The 21,606-nt window shown below is 38.7% G+C and overlaps 1 protein-coding gene across 2 annotated transcripts in view; it reads right to left on the minus strand.

Annotated features, from left to right (window-relative positions):
- Positions 1-8,316: 8,316 nt before the first annotated feature.
- Positions 8,317-21,606, minus strand: part of dnpep (aspartyl aminopeptidase) — a 37,082-nt gene continuing 23,792 nt past the window's right edge. For both annotated transcript variants that reach the window (XM_028807209.2, XM_028807210.2), the window contains exons 9-15: positions 18,250-18,327; positions 18,082-18,165; positions 17,819-17,979; positions 14,047-14,086; positions 11,574-11,675; positions 11,284-11,451; positions 8,317-8,550 (exon numbers count right to left, since the gene is read on the minus strand). In XM_028807209.2, the coding sequence (XP_028663042.1) occupies positions 8,500-8,550; positions 11,284-11,451; positions 11,574-11,675; positions 14,047-14,086; positions 17,819-17,979; positions 18,082-18,165; positions 18,250-18,327 (684 nt within the window). In that variant the 3' untranslated portion in view covers positions 8,317-8,499. The remainder of the gene's footprint in view (positions 8,551-11,283; positions 11,452-11,573; positions 11,676-14,046; positions 14,087-17,818; positions 17,980-18,081; positions 18,166-18,249; positions 18,328-21,606) is intronic.

Below are 21,606 nucleotides of genomic sequence, written 5' to 3' on the forward strand. Positions count from 1 at the left end.
CATTTGTACTTCACAAGTCTGTTACCATCTATTTATGGATATTTACATTATGGAGTCTTTTATGGGTTTAAATACATAAAGGTATTTTCTGGAACCTTTACTTGGATGGCAACCCAGACTGGTTCCCCTGTGACATCGCCCTGAAGAACCACTCTGGCACCTTTATTTTTAAGGGTGTGAAGTGAGCCATTGTGTTCCACTTGCATTAGAGATAAACCAGTCCTCCCCCTTGGGATTCTTAGTCAGTTCTTCTCCCAACCACAGCCACCAGTGTAATGACCTTGGGTGATGTGAGAGATGAAGGAATGGAATTTGCCTCTTTATGCTGGTTGCTGAAGAGTGGCCATAAAAAGGCCCATTAGCATTTTCGGTCTTGCTTCCACCATCAGAGACAACCCATATGCCACACTATTGCCCCTGCTCCTGCCAGGGGCTATACATCTGGGTTGATGGAGTTTAACAGCCGGGTGATGCAATCGAAGTACTCTGTCTGCACCCCTCCTCGATACTGATCATTGAATGGCTTTATAGCCAACTTTTCTAGGTGTTCCCACCCCCTTGGGCTGTCTGCAGACACCTGATAAGTGTGTTCCTCTCAGGTCCGAACCCTAGAGTCACTACAGCAACTTTAACAGTAATACAAATAAAATTAGGCCCACTCCTGACAAATTTAGGCCCATTCTTTTTATGAAATCCTGGTGTTGAGGAAACCTGAGGAGTTTTAAGGAGCTGAAGGAAACAAAATAACTTGTTTGGAACACAGCTAAAAAGTGGAGCTTGAGGCAAAATCCAATACACAAATAATATCTGTTATAATTTTGAACAGTATATAACAACAAACATATGGATTACCAATTTTGCCATTCCTTTTAATTTGTGCATACATACTTGATAGTCATATGAAAAACTTTGGGAACCCCTCTCAGCCTGCATAATAATTTACTCTACTTTTAACAAAAAAGATAACAGTGGTATGTCTTTCATTTCCTAGGAACATCTGAGTACTGGGGTGTTTCCCGAACAAAAGATTTTTAATGAAGCAGTATTTAGTTGTATGAAACTAAATCAAATGTGAAAAACTGGCTGTGCAAAAATTTGGGTCCCCTTGTAATTTTGCTGATTTGAATGTATGTAACTGCTCAATGCTGATTACGTGCAACACCAAACTGGTTGGATTAGCTCATTAAGCCTTGAACTTCATAGACAGGTGTGTCCAATCATGAGAAAAGGTATTTAAGGTGGTCCATTGCAAGTTGTGCTTCCCTTTGACTCTCCTCTGAAGAGGGACAGCATGGGATCCTCAAAGCAACTCTCAAAAGATCTGAAAACAAAGATTGTTCAGTCTCATGGTTTAGGGGAAGGCTACAAAAAGCTATCTCAGAGGTTTAAACTGTCAGTTTCAACTGTAAAGAATGTAATCAGGAAACGGAAGGCCACAGGCACAGTTGCTGTTAAAGCCACGTCTGGCAGGCCAAGAAAAATACAGGAGCGGCATATGCGCAGGATTGTGAGAATGGTTACAGACAACCCACCGATCACCTCCAAAGACCTGCAAGAACATCTTGCTGCAGATGGTGTATCTGTACATCATTCTACAATTCAGTGCAATCTGCACAAAGAACATCTGTGTGGCAGGGTGATGAGAAAGAAGCCCTTTCTGCACTCACGCCACAAACAGAGTCGCTTGTTGTATGCAAATACTCATTTAGACAAGCCAGATTCGTTTTGGAACAAAGTGCTTTGGACTGATGAGACAAAAATTGAGTTATTTGGTCATAACAAAAAGTGCTTTGCAGGGCGGAAGAAGAACACCACATTCCAAGAAAAACACCTACTACCTACTATCAAATTTGGTGGAGGTTCCATCATGCTGTGGGGCTGTGTGGCCAGTTCATGGACTGGGGCTCTTGTTAAAGTTGAGGGTTGGATGAATTCAACCCAATATCAACAAATTCTTCAGGATAATGTTCAAGCATCAGTCACAAAATTGAAGTTACGCAGAGGTTGGATATTCCAACAAGACAATGACCCAAAACACAGTTCGAAATAAACAAAGGCATTCATGCAGAGGGAGAAGTACAGTGTTCCGGAATGGCCGTCACAGTCCCCTGACTTGAATATCATCGAAAATCTATGGGATGATTTGAAGCAGGTTGTCCTTGCTCGGCAGCCATCAAATTTAACTGAACTGGAGAGATTTTGTATGGAAGAATGGTCAAAAATACCTCCATCCAGAATCCAGACACTCGTCAAAGGCTATAGGAGGCGTCTAGAGGCTGTTATATTGGCAAAAGGAGGCACAACTAAGTATTGATGTAATATCTCTGCCCAAAGTTATGCATCTGTCTAATTTCGTTATGATGCATATTGCATATTTTCTTTTAATCCAATAAACTTAATGTCACTGCTGAAATACTACTGTTTCCATAAGGCATGTCATATATTAAAAGGAAGTTGCTACTTTGAAAGCTCAGCCAATGATAAACAAAAATCCAAAGAATTAAGAGGGGTTCCCAAACTTTTTCATATGACTGTATATGATTTTCCACCTGAACCTGGAGAGATGTTGGAATTCAAATAATGGTATAACATCTAGAGACTATTACAAGACCTGAAGTGGAATTGAGAAATAGAAGTGAAGATACAAGGGAGAAATGGGAACTGGGCACCTAAGAAAACCTAAAGAAGTGGTAAGGAGCTAGAACTAATACGGCCAGCAGACAAGTGCCGAGTCATGAATATCCATCACATAACAGAAGCCAAGTCAACCTAAAAGTGTTACGAGATCTGAACTAGACTGTGCAGTCGGAATGCCTGAAAATCCCAAAGCGGAGGCAAAACAGTTAGAAAATGTGGGAACATCCTGCAGAAACTAAAATGGGTACAAAAAGACTCACATACACAGAATCAAAGCTACGGAGACCAGGCAGCTAACAAAAACCTGAGCTGGAGTACCTGTGCCAGAGTAACCTGAAATTATATTTAGAGTTAAGCTGACAGAATGAATGAAAACTCTAAACTGGAGCACATGAGAAAACCAAAGGATGTGTAAGAATATGGAACTAACAAGAAAGGGGGCAAGTCATGGATCTCATGCACATAAAAGTTTCCAATGTAGTACAAAACATGAGATCAGCTGATATGGAGTACAGAACATGGAGTAAGTAATAAGTGTGTGATAAAATACGGGGACTGGAGCACATTAGAGCTGGAACTAAACAGACAACCAGACTAGAGTGGAGCTCAGCCAAGAGGGAAACCACAAAACTGAAGCACTAGAGAAAAGCTGAACTGAGGCTGCTGAAGAATATGAGGAAACCTGTAGGCAGGAAGACACAGCTTCTAGAAAGCATCAGAAAACATGAACTAGGGCCGAGATTTTGGTGTAAAGTAGCCTGATGTACGAGAAAAGAGAGTTGGGAGTGCATGACAAAATTCCTCCCAGAAATACTGAACAAACTGAAACTAATAAGAAAACCAGACTAAAGAAGATTTCAAGGATATCAGAGAACTTCAGCTGAAACTTAGAGGATATTAGAAATCGAAACCTGACATAGTGGCACTGGAGTTAATGTACGAAAGAGTCTCAGTTGAGGGTACAAAGGAGATTAAAATTAGAGGAAGAATGGAGCACAACAAGACAGAAAAAGAGTACAGCCAAGCTGTAATCCAGAGTGCAAGAAAAACAGGGGCTACGGAAAAACCACAAAACTAAAGCATGAGGCCCCTGATGGAACTGCAGAATGGGAATGCATGAAAAAAGAAACACTGAGCCAAGGCATATTAGCCAAAAAGCATGAGAAAATGCAGTTAAAATAGCGTAAAAATAAACGAAACAATCCGAAGAGCAATGGCATATGAGAAGAACAAGAGCAGGAATGACCCTGAACAGGCCTCGAACAGCTGCAGACTACTCAAAAACCAAAACTGGGAACAGATGAGCTGCAGTTAAGCAGTCAGATCACATGCAAAATCTAAGCTGCAGTTCATCAGAAAAGCCAAGGAATTGCAAAGAAGCTGAAACTAATTAGACCACCAGATTGGAGCTGAGCTGTGGAGCTGGAAGCCATACTGCATGAGAAATCCAAAACTGAAAAAGCGAAGTGAGAAAACCAGATTGACCCCAAGCTGTGTTGAACAAGTGCAAAAGAATACTTTAATAGCCACAAGGAGACAAGTATTAGACCACTGGAGACATCCTACAGAATCTATGGAGCTGTGGCACAGCCGCACAACAGAAGGCCAAAACAGGAGTCATGGAGCATTAGCATGTGACAAAACTGAAAATGGCAGAGTAGCCAGCAAGCATGAAAAATCCAGGCTTGAAGTATTGTGCACAGCAGAACAAAAAGACACCAAGTTACAGAGCCTTAGCAAAAAAGAAAGCCGGAGATAAGGGTCAAGTAGCAGGAATGAATGAGAAACCATGGCTGGAGACAGACCATGGAGGTGAAACACAGGATTTATCCAAGCCTGAGAATGTTGCTTAAAACACATGCACAAGACATGACACGGCTTTAGCAAAAGATACAGTGGTCCAAGGTCCACTACAATAAATAATAAAACAATAGCGCTGCCACAAGTGTGTAACAGCTAGACTCCATCGAGACCTGCTACTCGAATAACTGGGTATCAGAGGCAGAGAAGCGGAGTGTCCAGGCGGAGGGAAAATATCAACCAGACCGAGATTTGTCTGCAAATTAGTGATGATCCTATCTCCTTCTGCACTACACACACTGAGACAGAAGGCAACAACCGTTAGGACACAAATGTTATGCTACCTTTCCGTTCGTCAACCTTTTATGTGCCACTCGACTCAGCTGGATCCATTTCTATATTCTGTATATCTGGTGCTGTACCCCAATATAATGGAAGTGTGTCACACAATTTCATGTGAAAACAAAAGCCCAAAAACTACAACGGGAAATGTTAAGGCATGGATAAATAGTTGACAATATTCCTAGCTTGAAAAACGACATATTCTGTAAGTCTTAAGGCAAAAACTAATAAGTAAGTCCACTTTAAAAAAGCAAAGGTTTTGATTTCAGAAAACATGCCTTCCATGTTTATGAGGTATCTTTATGACGAGAAAAAAATTGAAAATAATACATTCCTTCACAGATTTGTACCACTATTCTTCACAAGATAAGTACGTGTTTCCATTCACAGTGGCCATTAGGAGTGGAATTTTCCCTGTAAATAAGAAAGTAAAAAAAGCAAAAAAAAACACGTTAGTGTCTGAAACTGTGTAACCAAGCATTGTCTTTCTACTTCTTCAGAGGCGGACATTTTGCTGATATAATATGACAGCTTATTAGCTTCAATCTTAAGAAGTATTTTCCCCATAACACTCCAGTCAACTGCAGCATTCATTAAACAAGCCAAAACAACATCATTGGGGATGAAAAGTTGCCATGAGGTGAGATAGAAAATGAGATGTTAAGTATAGCTAGACTTCTTTTAAATTGGTAGAATCTCAGAAAAATATTTTTTTTCCTGAGAAAATGACATGATCACACTGTTTTACAATATGAAATCAATAGTTTACAATATTCCTGACTTGAAAATTTACATATTCTGTAAGTCTTAAGGCAGGGGTATCCAACTCTGGTCCTGGTGTGCTGCATTGGCTGCAGGTTTTCATTCTAACCCTTTTCCTAATCAGTGAGTAGTTTTCACTGCTAATTAACTCCCTTTCCCATTATTTTAATAGCCCTGTTTTTAAGGATTAAGTCCTCTGAATTGATTTGTTTCTTTATTAAATGGCAGCCAAACAGAAATGAGATGTGAAACGAGCCAACAAATGACCAGCTAAATTGGAACGTCAAACCCCAGCTAATTTCACTCCAACCAGTTTCTTAATGAGAAGCCAATTCTTGCTGTTAATTAAAGCCGTTATTAAATACTAGCCGAAGCCCACCGTAGCATACGGCGGTGTAAGAATAGGAACAGAAAACGGTGAGAAAGGAATTCAGAAATCAAGAAGAAATAAATACTTCTTGAAAGACGCAGTTGTGAATAGGTGTTTTGGTGGAGACGACAGATAATGAGTCGAAAGATCTACTCGTACTACGATATCAGGTCTGTGCTCTGGTCTTTGGGTATCCAAAAGTGTATGTAGAATTTCCGGCCAAGCAGGATTACATGTGAAAGTGATAAATAAATCAGGCTTTCCGAATTTACGTACGATGGCCATGGCATCCTGATAGTTTTGTTGCATGTATCTTGGACTTCCTGGAAATGTGGACGGTAATATTGATCATTTTGCCTACACGTACATTGTTATTTTCAGCGTTTGCTTGCAGTGCGTCTGATTGTCCTTTGTATTGTTCCATGCGCAGATCTTGTTGATGTAATCTGAGATAGTTGAGACGCGCGCCCTCCATTTTAACACACACATCTACGACGTACTGTTGGAATAGTTTGCAGCTGGAGTGCAAAATACTAAATGTATTCCTCATTGCTAATCTGTATGCGTAAAATTGGCATTGAGTAAGCCTTATTCGCTTGGCGGTTCTTTTATTGGGAACATGTTATAAATCTTTGTGCCAGCCAATGTCTCTGTAAGTGAATAAAAGTGGGTAAACCATAGGATCGCAATTCATATTGAGTGTGGAAATCTGTTTACAGGAGTTGCGTATGGGATAGATGCGAATGTCCCTTTCGGCAAGCGGTTCGCCATCTTCTCCGACGAAAATCGCTGCAACATTGGTGTGACATGTTGGGGCATTGTATAGTCCTAAATCCTGCCCAGGGTTTTCCTTGAAAACCATTCATACAGATGCCGTTGGATTGGACTGAGCGATTTCATGCATGTGTTTGTATGATTTAGCGAAGGGGTTGATGGTTCTGAGCATGGAATCTAGCTGGAGAAGTACATTTTTGCTGATGCAGAGTTTGCTTTATTTTGTAAACGTACTTCAGTAGCTTGCGCGGTGTCAAAAACATACAACTGTCCATATCCTGGAGAGGTAGAAGTGTTAGCGTATAGTGGAGAGATTTGGTGATAAATTTGCCCGTGTATTTTAAAACAGTATGGTCCGTGGCCAGGAGGTTGAGTTTTCTGTGCACCCATGGAAGCAAATGCTAGAGAAGAGTTGTATTCTCAAATGTGTTCACGATAATTTTTAGCTTCTGATGTTTGCTGTGTAAGAAGCTGTTGTAAAGACACAGGTGGCTCCTGCAAAGGTAGTAAAGCTACTTTACCGTTGTGGCAGCACCTCAAGTACTTGTTGGATGTACAGTATTACGCTCAGCAGGCCAGTATAGTGCATGACAGTGTTTGCACTGCTGGTCTGGAGTCCCAATGTTGTACTCTTGGACGGGAAGACAGGAATTAGGTGAAGAAGTACCTGTGGTAACAGGAAGAGAATTGTGTGTATGCCTGCTGAGACTGCGTTGGTTTGGAAATGTTGCTTTGCAGCTGTCGCATTGCAAGAGTTGTGAATGAGTTTTGTTGTGTTTAATCAGACAATCCCGTGTAGTGAACTTCTTACTGTATTTCTGGCACTCATGTAGTTGTTGGGAAGAATGCCTTTTCTTGTGTTTAGCAAGTGAGGTTCGCGTTTGAAAAGTTTTGTTGCAGGAATCGCACTGGAAGAATGTGGGGAAGAGTTTGGGGGAGGACGAATAGGAATCGAGAAAGTGTCGGCTGTGTGTGGGTGGGACCTGTTTTGAAGCGGAAGCAGGACGAACCAGAAGAGAAATATATATGAGATCATGACTTGTTGTTGCTCTCATTCTACCATAGCAGACTTTCTGTTTTTTTCTAAGACCACTGTCACAATGCTTTGGTGACCTGAGCAGACCAACATGACTCAGACCTTCACCTTTCTTTATTTTCAGGTTAGCTGGTCATGTGGGGGCTTGTTTTGTTTCTCTTTATTGTTTGGCAGCTCATTAAGGAAAAAGAAACAACTAAGGGGTCTGAATCACATCAATTAAAACTAAGTAAAACAAGTTAATTAGCAGCAAAAAGTCTCACTAATTAAGGAGATGGTTAAAATGAAAACCTGAAGCCACTGTGGCCCACCAGGACTGGAGTTGGACACCCCTGTCTTAAGGCGTTTATTTTTATATTTAGACTGAGGCCTCATAGACCCATTTTAAATCATAATTGAAGCATGATATATTTTTTTTAATTTATAATAAACACTTCACTTAGGAACACAATTTACCACAGCAAATGAAAATATACCTTGATTGTGAAATAATAACATTCGACTAAATAAATATCAAATCTATCTTGTAAGGATCAAGAATCAACTGCCTGGCATAGTCTATTACCAGTACCAACTGCAAAAGAAACAAAGGCCATAGGTTTATCAAAAATATTTATTAATAGATTTAATTGGAAAACATGTAGAAAGCAAAGTCCTACAGGCTGGTAAGAGTTTACTCCATCAATGCTTGAGATGCAGGGCAGCTGGTTTACGTGAGCCAATAGTTGTCATCTCAAAGAAGGGAGAGACGTTTTCAGTACAATGAGTGTCTGTGTGTCTAGTCCACCTGAACACAGTGACTCACTGCAGGATAATGTTCAAAAAAGCCCTGGAAGACAGCAAACAAATTATGGTGAGCAAGACACTCAATGAAAAAGTGCCGGTGATTGATAAAAAAAAAAAAAGAGGAGACAAGACTAGCAACCCTCTAAGCCAGGGGGTCTCAAACGTTTATCTTGGTGTACCACCCCACCCAGGCAATTTACATGTTTTGAAGTATTACTATTTTGTTTTGGTGTTAAAATGTTAAATACTGAACTATTATTAGGTAAAAAAAAATTAAAGGTAATATTTCCAATACAATAAAAGGTATTACAGACAGTATTTGAGTGATGTGCATTAAATTTTTCTTATGAACACCTAGTGTTTTTCTTAATTAACTTTTAAAGTATGATGTATAATGTATTATGATGTTTACATCATACATTATACCATACTGTGTGTATACTGTCATTTGATAGGAATACAAATTAAAAGGGGTAAACTTTTCATACATTTAATTAACAAAAACTATACAGTTCAGCCTCTTTATTTCAAGTGGAAATGAGGGGGGATTTTCTCCCAGGAACAAATGGAGGGATTTTATTGCCTTTGGGGTAGTTCAGCATAGGGTTTATAAAAAAAATGATTTGATCATCGTGACCTACTTGATTTATCTTACAATGTACATGTACTAAATTTAAAGTTTCTATTAACTGAAAATAAACACTGCTTAAATCTAACAATACACAATTATAACATTATTATATCACTGCCATGTGAATTAGTGAATACCAAATAATTCAGGATATTTTTTTCATGTACACAAATTCTTTAAATCTATTTTTATGACAGGACACTTTCAAATTAGGTTGGTCAGAAAAATCACTTTGTCAGGTTTGTGACATTTGCTGTTATTAAACTGCATCAGTGCATGGAGCAGACATTAGCTTGGTAACACTTACAAAGATAACGCTTAATGGGCAAGTCAATTAACTCAAAATTGAAATGTCATAAACTCTTAAAGCTTTAATTTTCCAAATCTTTCCTTCCATTTTTAGAGTTGTTGGGACTTCAAATCGACCTTTGTTAATAAACTCTATTATTACTATTAAATTAAACTGGTCAATTTAAGATTATTATTTCAGAATACTGTTGTTCTCAAGCTGCCTCACATAACTGATCAGACTGTGTTATGACTTATGCCTGTGTACTAATCCAGAATTTGCCACTGAATTGAATGGCAGTAATCTATATATATATATATATATATATATATATATATATATATATATATATATATATATATATATATATATATATATATATATATATATATATATATAAAAGCCAAATACCACTGACTCACTCATCACGAAATCTCCCGAACCATGAGGACTTGGAACTTGAAATTTGGAAATGTAGGTTTACCCTTGGCTCATAGGTGCTCGCTAAGAAACGGTTTTAAAAATTTCGTGGTCCAAGTGCGAAATTTGTTATACTTTTTTTTTTTTAGACCTGATTGTATGTACAGGGAGGGGGCCCTCCTCACTCACGCATCTGCCTTGGGGCGTAACCTTAACTCCACTTAGTTAGTGAATGAGAGAACTACTTAACAGATTTTTTTTTTTTTTTTAAATAATTTGCTTGAACATTCCGGTTGATTTTGCGACTTCTCTTATTGTGCTAAGAATCATATTTCGCTTGCAGGAGCGAAACATATTCGTGATAATCCGAGACAGAGACTGCAGGGGAGGGGGAACAGTGACGTCAGGAGTAGAGAGCTGGGCTGGGCCCTCCTCACTGTCCTGTTTCACTAATTCACGGGCTGAGCTGTGGGGGATGGCTAGTTACTCATAACTGAAGGCTGTGTCCCATTTGCTCCTCTTCCATCCATTTATGTGTCATTTGTCTCGTGGCCTAGGAACCCCTGCAGATTTTTTTTTTTTCTCTGGCCGTCTGGAGTTTTTTTTGTTTGTTCTGTCCTCCCTGGCCATCGGACCTTACTTTTATTCTATGTTAGTGTTCCTTAATTCTATTCTCTTTCTTCATCATGTAAAGCACTTTGAGCTACATCATTTGTATGAAAATGTGCTATATAAATAAATGTTTGTTTGGCACATTTTATTTGTTATAGCAGTGAACGTTAATTTGATTGCAAAGACATAACAAATGACATAAATGCAGTGTTTCCTGATTTGACTTAAGCAATTTTGTATTATGTATTAGTAGTCCTTCTAACTATGCATCTCCGAGATTATTTACTTCCAACAATGCATTACACATTGGTCTGAATGGGACATGTGTGGATGGATGCACAACTGTAGCCATGTTCTTTACAATCAGAGGATGAATACAAAGTCTCTGCTCATTTATCAAATCTATGTATGGTGCTGTTTTAACCTGGCCATCATTCCAACTCCCTCATTCAAATGCCCGACTCTGCAAGTAAAAATGACCAAGACTGACAGCTGATTTGTCATGCTGTGAATTAAGCACAAGTCAGGTATTTTTTTTTGTTTCAAAACCCTTCCGTGAACAGATAAATGTGTTAATAAGGAAAAATTTAGTTTCCCTCCTTCTCTCTTCCTTTTCACCAAACTTTACTTGTGCTCATCACACCCAATTTTTTTTTGAATGTCCCCTCACATAATACCACCCGAAACTCATTACATACCACAAGTGGTACATGTGCCACAGGCTGAGAACCACCGATATAGACTGAAGCAAAATAATTTTAAAAAATCAAGCTTGTGTGTTTTAACTCACCCACCAAGAACTACTACGTGCAAGACCACCATACCTTGAACAGGGTGATGGTCTGGTACACTCCAGAAGTACAGCACATCTCTCGGATTGAGTGCATGGCCAGCTGTGGGCAACCTAGATCAAGCACCCGTAGACCCAATTTGGATGAAATGATTGGGCCTATGGTGGTTCCACAGGGACTGTCGTTTCTCACCATCAATTCCTGTGAATAAAGAGAATTAGCTCTTTCAATTTTTCACTTGAAGAAAAAATATTTCCTTATAGTTTTATATCAACAACAACATCTTAAATAAGCATGTTTAACTTATGTTTCTGGTGAAATACCTGCAAGGGCACGTTAACCATCTTGGCAATCTCCCTGATAATGGAGGCTGTGACTGCTGTAGTGGCATACCGTTGGCAGCTGTTGAACTTGATCACTGGGCCCTAGAAAAGCAGAAGTGTGTGTTAGCAGCAGTTCAGCAGAGGCTGGTGATCTAATCTGAAATACTGTAAATGCCTAACCATAACCACAGAAATGAACAACCCTATCCTACAGTGGCAGAAAAATGTAAAAATCTAGAGGTGAGCAAATGTTCTCACTATTCTAGTCGTTGAACTCTATTTTTGCACCACTTTTCACATAAATACATGAACAATGGTAGGGAGCTTGGTAAACCTTCAGAATTCAATATTCTTCACTGTTTCAAAAACAATCAAACTGCTCACTAAGGTAATAGGTCAAGAGTGTATGTTACACTTCTAGTTTAAAAACCAAAGGCAAACATCCTTCTCTTAAGGGTTAAAGACAGCCGTCACATTAAATTTTAGAGACTGAAAGTACAACAAATTAAATTTAAACTTAAAAAGCAGATCTACTGTATATACAATGAAGCCACAAGTCCAAAATAAAGCCAACCTGTTTAACTTTCATAAAGCCAGCAAAAATAGTGTGGGGGGTGGGAAAAATGAACAATGAAATACCGGACAGTGGCCTACTAAATGAACAATTTTATTACTTTTATTATAATTACTACTACTATTATTACTGTATTTAAGACTGCCGTTTTTACCCAAGGTGGCTCTGTGCTTAAGAAAACAGAAGTGGACTGCCTGAATGACTACAGCGCGGTGATACTCATTTCAATAGGGATAAAGTGGTTTTGAGAGACTGGTGCTGAGAAACATTATAAAGATATTCCAAATAGTCTGGGCCACCCCCAGAATGCACATCCTTTGCACATCATACCATACTGGCAAACAATGTCTTGTTTATAAATTAGAGACAGACATTTAAAATTATTGTATCGTCAAACCTAATTACAAAGCTCTTTGATTTGGGACTTGGTGCCACTCACTACAGCTGGATTGTGGACTTTCAAACCAACAGATCTCATCATGTGTAGATTGCAAGCATCACATCCTCCATGCTGATCCTCAACACAGGTGCTCCTCAGGGTATTGTGCTAATCCCCACTTCCGTATTTCTTGTTTATCCATGACCATCAGGCCAAGCACAACCCACATTCTTTCCTTGAATTTGTTTATGACTCCAGTGCCATAGGCATGATTACAACAATGATGAGAAAACATACAGAAAAGATGTCCACCTTTTGACACAGTTGTGCCAGAACAAAAATCCTTTTAATGCAAGCAAAACCAAGGGACCGGTCGTAGATTTTAGGAAGCAGGAGACAGACCACACTCCTATCTGCACAGGAGAAGATGATGTTGAGAGGATCATAAGGCTTAAAATTTCTTGATGAACTGAAGTGTTTACAACACATTTCAGCTATTGTCATGAAAGCTCGCTAACCCCTATACTTCTTCAAATGTCTCCAGAAAGCTCAAATCGTGATCTTTTTTCACTAGCTTCGACAGGTGCACAGTCCTCAACTACATAACATCATGATATGACACATGCTTAGCTCAAGATTGTAAAGCACTGCAAAGGGTGGTGAAGGAGGCACAGAATATTATGGCCTTCTATAAAGGACACATAGAATATAACTCACACTACCATAGAAAGTTACATAGTCTTATTAAAGACATTAACCATCCTGTACAGCTGCTTTTCTTCCTTCTGGCAAAGAATGCAGGACTATTCACAGTAGTAGATTCAGTGACAGTTTCTATACACTGGCTAAAAGGTTACTGAACAGCCAGTCATAATAATAAAAACTGTCCTTATCCCTACATATACATACAGTACAAATAATGAATACATATTTATATATAATTGTATGTATAATACTTCAAACTCTATGTATGCTGTTTATTTATTTGTCATTTTGTTGGCATTGTATCACTGTTACTGTTCTGAGGAGACTTGAAAGTATATACATGTCACATACCTTTTTTGTAACTGAAACACAGGCTGGTTAACTACATTTAGTAAGGATGTAGGGACTGAACAAGCAGTGTTTAAAATCAAATACCGGTATGTTACCTTCCATATTACCAGCCAGTTCTTCAAATGTAAAAATTGGCTCCACTCTGTACTTCTAAAGTACTTTGAGATGATTCTCACTTAGTAAAATACATTATATCAGTCAGTCAGTCATTCAGTTATTATCCAACCCGCTATATCCTAACACAGGGTCACAGGGGTCTGCTGGAGCCAATTCCAGCCAACACAAGGCACAAGGCAGGAACAAATCCCCGGGCAGGGCGCCAGCCCACCGCAACATTATATCATAAATGGCTTATTTCGTATTAAACAATTTAGTGGCTTTTTCATTCTTCCCCAATATGATATTGAACATACACACTATGGTTGATACATAGGGCCTTGGGCTTGGCAAGGTGTGCTACATACCTTATGGAACATTGGTCTGTGATTTTCTTCGTGCTTGTCCCTTAAAAAGATAAATAAATAAATGATTAAGAAAAAAGTGTCGTTGGAGCGTTAAAGTTTTAATCTAACAGAAGAAAGTTACCTCCTTGGCATTAGGAGATTAAACACATTACACATTATGCATTGTATATTCTTTATTGTGGAAGTGTGACGCAGGAAGTTACTGTAAAACATGGGCTTATCAAGAAGTAAGCATTTTTTTTTTTATTTGTTTGGTTGTTACTTTGTCTGATTAATTTGGCATACACCATCTTGACCTCTTGACAAAATAAATAATAAAAATTGACAATGCAAGCAACTGTGTCAGGGTTATACAATTAGTCAACTTTTCATTTTGATCCAAAACTCTAGTGATTTGTGTTTTAAAAGAGACAGATCTGAAGTAAAACATTGCTAATCCTCTACTTAAACTACACAGCTCACAATTCATTGACTAAACTGCACAGCAAATTCAAAAAGATGCCACTTATTAATCAATAATTTAAAGTGGCCTATTTGACAAAATATACCAATAAAAAGCTGCCTGTGAACATCACCAAAAGAAAATTGTTCATAGTGGATTTTAGAAGACAGTGGGGAAGTAATAGTGGGGGGGGGGGGGGGGGTTGTGCTGCTGTCAGCAAAATCAAATTTCTTGGTTTCCCAATATTCATTGGCATTGGAGCTGAAGAAATGCACAATAATCTTTTCACTTTAAAATGTGCCCTCATTGGTAGTGATGTGTGTTATAGTATCACAACCACAATAAGACAAAAAGGTAATTCAGAGGATTGTGGGATCGGCATAAAAAAAATCATATTGCATTTCTAAGCAATATAAATTGGAATTTACAGTAAGTCTGTAAACTCAATGCACAGAACTAAGGATATGATCTGCACAATATTTCAGTGTATATTGTTGCTTTTACAATAAAACTAATGAAAATATACTATTGTTTATAATCCATCCATATACTAAACTTGCTTAATACATTGTTAAGTTCATAGGAATCTGAAGCTCGCCATAGATGCACTGGCCACATCTACCCCAGTTCAACACCAGTTAATTTAAAGGGCACATTCACTCATGCCTCTGGACATAGGAGAAAAAACTGCATACTCACAGAAAAAAACAACACGGAGATGAATTCACATGGAGCAAGACCAATCAGGGATTTGCACCAGAATGCTCAGTAGCAAGCAGCGGCACGAACATGTTTACATGTGTCCATGCAAATGAGTTACATTTATTTGAATAATTAAAGTGTTTTGAACTGTGGAAATAATGGCTTGTTCAATGACGCTAGGATTTATATTAAAATAGGCTAATACACTTGAACAACTGTAAGCCTACAAATTGATGCACATTATATTCTACATTATACTATATTAAAAATTAACGGTACTGTATTCCCACACATACAAGTTTGGAACCACTGTTCTAATTTTTGTTTTGCTGCTGAAAGTGAAAAATGAGCAAGATTCCAATTCAATATTATTATGCCAGGATTAGAGGGTAGGAGTTTTGTTGTTGGCTCACAATTTAAGAATGGCGTGGTCCCCAACCTTACAAGTTTGCAGAGTACAGCATTTTGTTAGCTTCACTGCCTACATAACAGGACACTCAACAAAACCACAAAATGCTTACAGTTTGGGACACTAAGTAAGCCAACTCCGTAAAAGGAATGTAAGTGTGCATTATTGGCTTGCACATGTGTGTGATATCTTATAAAAGTATAAGCTGAATGCTTTGTCTTCAAATTAGAAATAAACTAGACAACCTTCTTACAGAAAATTGTAATGTACTGCCAACTATATCGCACCATACTGAAAAGAGAGAGGCTAAAAACACTTTTGCTTTTCACATAGTGACACTTCACAGTGCTCTCAAATTCAAACTCAAAACATATGACATTTCATTATTCTCTATTGTAAATTTTCAACTTCCTCACAATCAGGCAGCAACAATTAATTTAGCTTCCAGACAAAAATGCTAAATCAAAAGGGGAATTGAATAGTTCCACCTACATATTACCCACTTCTGCTAAGTGTGGCAGGTACTCTGTACCCCTTAATGTGTACTTTGCATCTCTCTAGTGGCACATAGAATTTCCTGCACTATACAGAATATATTTTTGACTTGTCTATTTACCACAAAAACATTAAATATTGAATTTGAATGGAACATAAGTGTAGCAGCCTGTGATGATGCAGGTTTTACTCCATGCTCCCATTCAGCTTCTGGGAGCTCTGAACCCGACATCGTCGGTAATGTCACCGATGGGCTAGACCAGGGGTGGGCAGATTCAGTCCTGGAGGGCCGGAGTGGCTGCAGGTTTTTGTTCCAACCCAATTGCTTAATAAGAAGCACTTATTGCTCAAGTAACACTTCTGCTTCACTTTAGTTTTTTCACTCGTTAAGATGTTGAACCCTTATTACTTATTTTAGTCTTAAACAGCTGTAGTCTTGGTTTTTAATTGCTCCTTATTAGCAATAAGATGCAAATGACAAAAGAAACCAACTACTTGGAAGGAAAGTGAAGAGAAAAAAGTGAAGAACTGAGAATTACTCATTTATTTTAGACTTCAAATCATTTGGATGATATCCTTAGAAAGGAAACAAAATCTAGGATATGAGAATGACTTGACATGGCAGAGTTAAAGCACTAGCAAGCCATGAAATTAAATAATTGACAAGTATTGTTTTTTAATTAAGCAACTGGGTTGGAACAAAAACCTGCAGCCACTGCGGCCCTCCAGGACTGAATCTGCCCACCCCTGGGCTAGACAGTGAGGCACAAAAAAGACAGGGGATGGTGCAAAAAGTGCAAAGTGCTTTTATTAAAACAGTAAACAAAAACAATGAGTCCTCATTAAATAAAGTGCAGTGTATCAAATCTTCAAATAAGTTATTAAATAAATAATCCATAAAAATGAGTGATAGGTGGAGGTTAAAAACACAATAGAAAAAAAAATCTTTCAAAAACAACGAGGTTAAAACAATGGCTTGAAGCTGTCTTTTTAAAATCAACCCGGTGCCTTTCTACTGGTGACTCCCCTGCTTCTCCCGTCCAGGCTATGCACCAGGGGAGTCACCCTAGCTGCAGCTGACCTTCTTCTGCTCAACTGGTCTGGTGGCCTCCCAATCCCTGGCTTCGTTTAGCCCCTACCAGACAGAGACTTGGCTTCCCCCAACGGCCAGGACACTCACGCTGGGGAATCTACTCCAAATCTCCGACTTATGCTGCCTTCGCTGCAATGAGCCAACCTCCTCCTGGTCACTCCTGCTCCAAACAAACGCACAGCAGGAGCGACCACTACCGTCGGCCCTCGGGTGCCGGCCAAACACCCTACTCGGGCTCGCCTTTCACAGCTGCCTGCATACAGCGCGAGCCTGCGCTTGCTTGCTCTCCTTCTCTCCTGCACACACCGGCTCCTTAACTTCCAGCTACCTTCCTCCATAACCTCCGTTTTTTTTTTTTTCCTCCCCTCTAGCCGCCTCGCGCTTCTATTTATTACGGGGATATGGATCAGATGTGGCAATTAGCACCTCCCAGCACCAATTATGGATGCGGACGACACCTCACCTGTGCACATAAGCGAGGACTGTCCGCATCACAAATCACGCGGGAACCGCTCCGCCACACTACCATGCCCCCTCGCTAAGCCGCGAGTGCTGCGATTATTTATTTTAAAAAATGGCCTTTTTGACGTGAGCTGTGGACCCGCTACACCACACAGCCTAACATACTTACTGATAGTTAGGATGCACAGCATGAGCCATATCTGCACTGATCATATAAGACTTAGGGATAGCCTCCTCAAAAGCTGTTAGGTTCTTGAAGCTGCAAGCCAGGCGGCGCAGAACTATCTCCGTCAGAGATGACATTGCACCCTGAGCACTTTCTGACCCAACCTACAGGAAAGGAATGACAAGGGAAAATAGAACACGCTTAGAATCCATTCCACCTAAGCAAATGTAATGAACTGTGTCATGCTTCCTAGATAATCTACTTACCTCCTCATTATCATACAAAGTAACCACTCGGATGTTGGGGTCTTTTGCTAGAGAACCCTCTGTAGCACAAGATTCGATCAGAGCCTAAGAGTAAAGGATGAGCAAGTCAGGGAAAAGACTATTTAAAAATACTGGGAAAAGAATCTGCATATCCTTCTTCTACCTCACCTGTAAGGCACAGTAGCAGCTGTGGAGATTGTCCAACCGAGGAGAGAAGATGAATTCTCCAAATGCACCACCTAATGTCTTAAAAATCAAGAGCTTAAAATTAAACTACTTAAGATTAGAACTGCTGTCAACAAACTTTGAAATGAAAAAGTCATAAAAATAGATGCTACTACACAAGAAGAACAGAATCACTTTTTCATCACCAAATTAGATGGAACAGAATCACCAATATGACAGGCCTCAGAAGAACCATCTTAGCATTCATTCATATCTGTGATTAAGTGCTGGTGTTTACTCCATGGGCAAATAGGCAAAGTCTGGCCACTTCTTATTATGCAAGTGCTAATGCACTAATGTTCTGTAAAACTGCTCATTTGAAAATTCAACAAAGCGTGTTATGCACATTTCATACATACAAAAACAAATTTACTGCAATTTGCTTGTTCATGAATATACTGATGACAGAGGAATTTGCTGGGATGATAGCACTGGCATATGAGCACATGGTAAATTTTATACCAGTAAACAGCAACTGGTGTAACCCGTTTACAAAGTTTTATTTATTTAATATTTTAAGTTGTGTAGTCTAATAACAAGAATGCAAGATAACAAATAGAATGAAAAAAACAGCTGAGCCAAATACAAAGTAGCAATGATTCTAAGATATAGGCTGCTGCATTTTTATTGTTGCCAAAGTCCACGTAAAGCTCAGTTTCTACTCCTTTCACTGTTAGAGATCAGAGTATGCGATGCAAACAGTTTGGGGTTCCATCTGGTGGAAACAGTGCTGGAAACTTCCTTCTTGGCTTAAATGGCGAGCATGTGACTTATTTTAGAACCTTTCCAATTTCATTACACTTCTTAAAAAAACAACCTTAGAATAAAAATGTACTTTAAACTATTGAGCTAGACTATCATTAATTTCCACCTGCTTTTCTTATGACTGGTACGGTCACATAAACATTAGCTCTTTACAGGAAAGGACACTGTGACTTTTTGTGTACTTTGCCAGGCAATGTTTTGGCTTTTTTACATACATGCTAACTTGGGAAATTCCTTGAACTATTCACTGCAATTTTAATGAAGGTCAAATCCATATAAATTGTCACACACACACGCTTAGGGGACAGCCAAAGGGTTCAACACAAGGTGTAAACGACACCAGGAAAAGGGTTGGTAACAAGAATTAATGCCTTTTCCCTTTCCTCTTTCAGAACCACGGGAGACTAAGCCAAAATTCATCACTGCCGTCCCGTCTTGATGGCATAATTTCCTGACCATACTGACACCATCTTGTCATTTCCTGCCGTTTTGTATAAAGCCGACCTGTTTGTCATATTCACTTGTGTTTGTTATTTTACAGAAAGACCGGTATCAGTTGCTGTTGCCTACTCAACAACAATATATGGGGCAAATTCCCAAATCTTTGTTTTGTGTTGTCTCAAGTACTTCACAAAACATATGACAGAATTAGATGACCAACCACAACAAACTGCTTTAAAGCACAACAGAGTAGAAATTTAAAAATACACATGACAGCCCATTAATCTGAACAGCAGTTCTAGTATGTGTCAGCTTAACTCTGACACACTGTTTATTATTATTGTTGTACACGTGCAGACTGGAGTTTGTCAAGAATACAGGAAAACTTTGCTAGCTTTCCTTACATACCAAAATATCAAATGCATCTGAAAAAAAAAAACACCCAAATGGATTATTCTCAAAATAAGAAATCAAGCAAAAAATACCATGTATGTCCTATTAAAGGATAAGTTTGGAATTTTTCAAGCTGAAGGTTTTTATTTTCCCCCCAATATCATGGTTTTTGCAGTATCATGGTATACATTCATTTTCCATGGGAAACTGTGTTCATAATGCATTATTTTATACACTTTCAAAAAATACTATTACTGTACTGTTCTTATGGTTTAAAATTGTATCTGCTCTGCTTCACTACCTCCATTGCAACCTTTCACCCTCCCTCTGAGCTCCGTGATTTCATATAGCTTGTTTTGTAAATGCTTCTAATTGCCACTGTTCTTTTGACAATGATTCAAGTGCCAAGGATAAGACATATCTCAGATTTTTATCGAAGAAGCTGTCGTTTTATACCTGCAATACACTGGACTATGAAGAAGTGAAAAGGCAACCTTGCACTAAACAGCTTCACGTAAGTATGTACCCTTTGTGATATTTTACTTAACTCCACCTACAGCAGAGGCTGCATATAGACAAGCGAACAGAAACATATGCTCACCTTAAGGAAAACTAGTACCAAGAATCTGAGATAAACATTTACTCCTCTTAATTTCCTTTGATTTTCACAACCAGGCCTCATTAAAGTAAAAGGTATCTGTTTCAAAGTTAACGTATTTTTTTATGTAAGTTTTATGGTTTCACGTTTGGACTAGTTTCCCCTAGTCAATGTTTTAAACTGTAAACAGACAAAAAATGCTTCACTTAACAAAACAGTTTCCAGAGGCAAAGTAATGTATACCTCTCTATTATATAATAAAAAATCTTGGGATGAGACAAGCCTTTTTCAGAGAGACGGGACGAGACATTTTCAGAGGGATAATTGGAATAAATTCCAATTCATATTATGTGATATCACCTACTGTTAAATTCTGCTCCATACTTGTAAAATTTTTATTTTTATACTGCATTGAGGATTTGTTCTATTCTGTGTATTGTATTGTATTGACCCCCTTCTTTTTGACACCCACTGCATGCCCAGTCTACCTGGAAAGGGGTCTCTTTTTGAACTGCCTTTCCCAACGTTTCTTCCATTTTTTCCCTACAAGGGTTTTTTTTGGGAGTTTTTCCTTGTTTTCTTAGAGAGTCAAGGCTGGGGGACTGTCAAGAGGCAGGGCCTGTCAAAGCCCATTGTGGCACTTCTTGTGCGATTTTGGACTATACAAAAATAAATTGTATTGTATTGTGTTTAACTTCACGTCCCACGAGACGAGACTTTGTGCCAAGAGATGAATTGAAAACTTAACTGGTCCAAGCAGGGATGGAAATAATAGACAAACAGTAGGAGAAGAAAAGACAAAGAGTAGAAGACAAAGTAGAACGTCGTAAAGAGGTTCAAAAACGTTGGCGCAATACACATGCAGAGCAGGTTACAGATTATGAAAGTACTAAAATTCTAAAGTCTCAAAAAACTGATAGTAAAGATCACATTAGCGCTAACAAACGGACATTATTACTTGGTGAAATAACAGAACAGTGAAAAGAGATTGAATATATGGACATAGGTGATATGACAGAGCTACTACAATTTTAATTTCAAAGAAACCACAATTCGGTCAGATTTATATTTATGATCACGAAGAAGCGATGCAACATAGAATC

This window comes from Erpetoichthys calabaricus, chromosome 8, assembly GCF_900747795.2.
Source record: "Erpetoichthys calabaricus chromosome 8, fErpCal1.3, whole genome shotgun sequence".
In the NCBI taxonomy this organism is placed as follows: domain Eukaryota; kingdom Metazoa; phylum Chordata; class Cladistia; order Polypteriformes; family Polypteridae; genus Erpetoichthys; species Erpetoichthys calabaricus.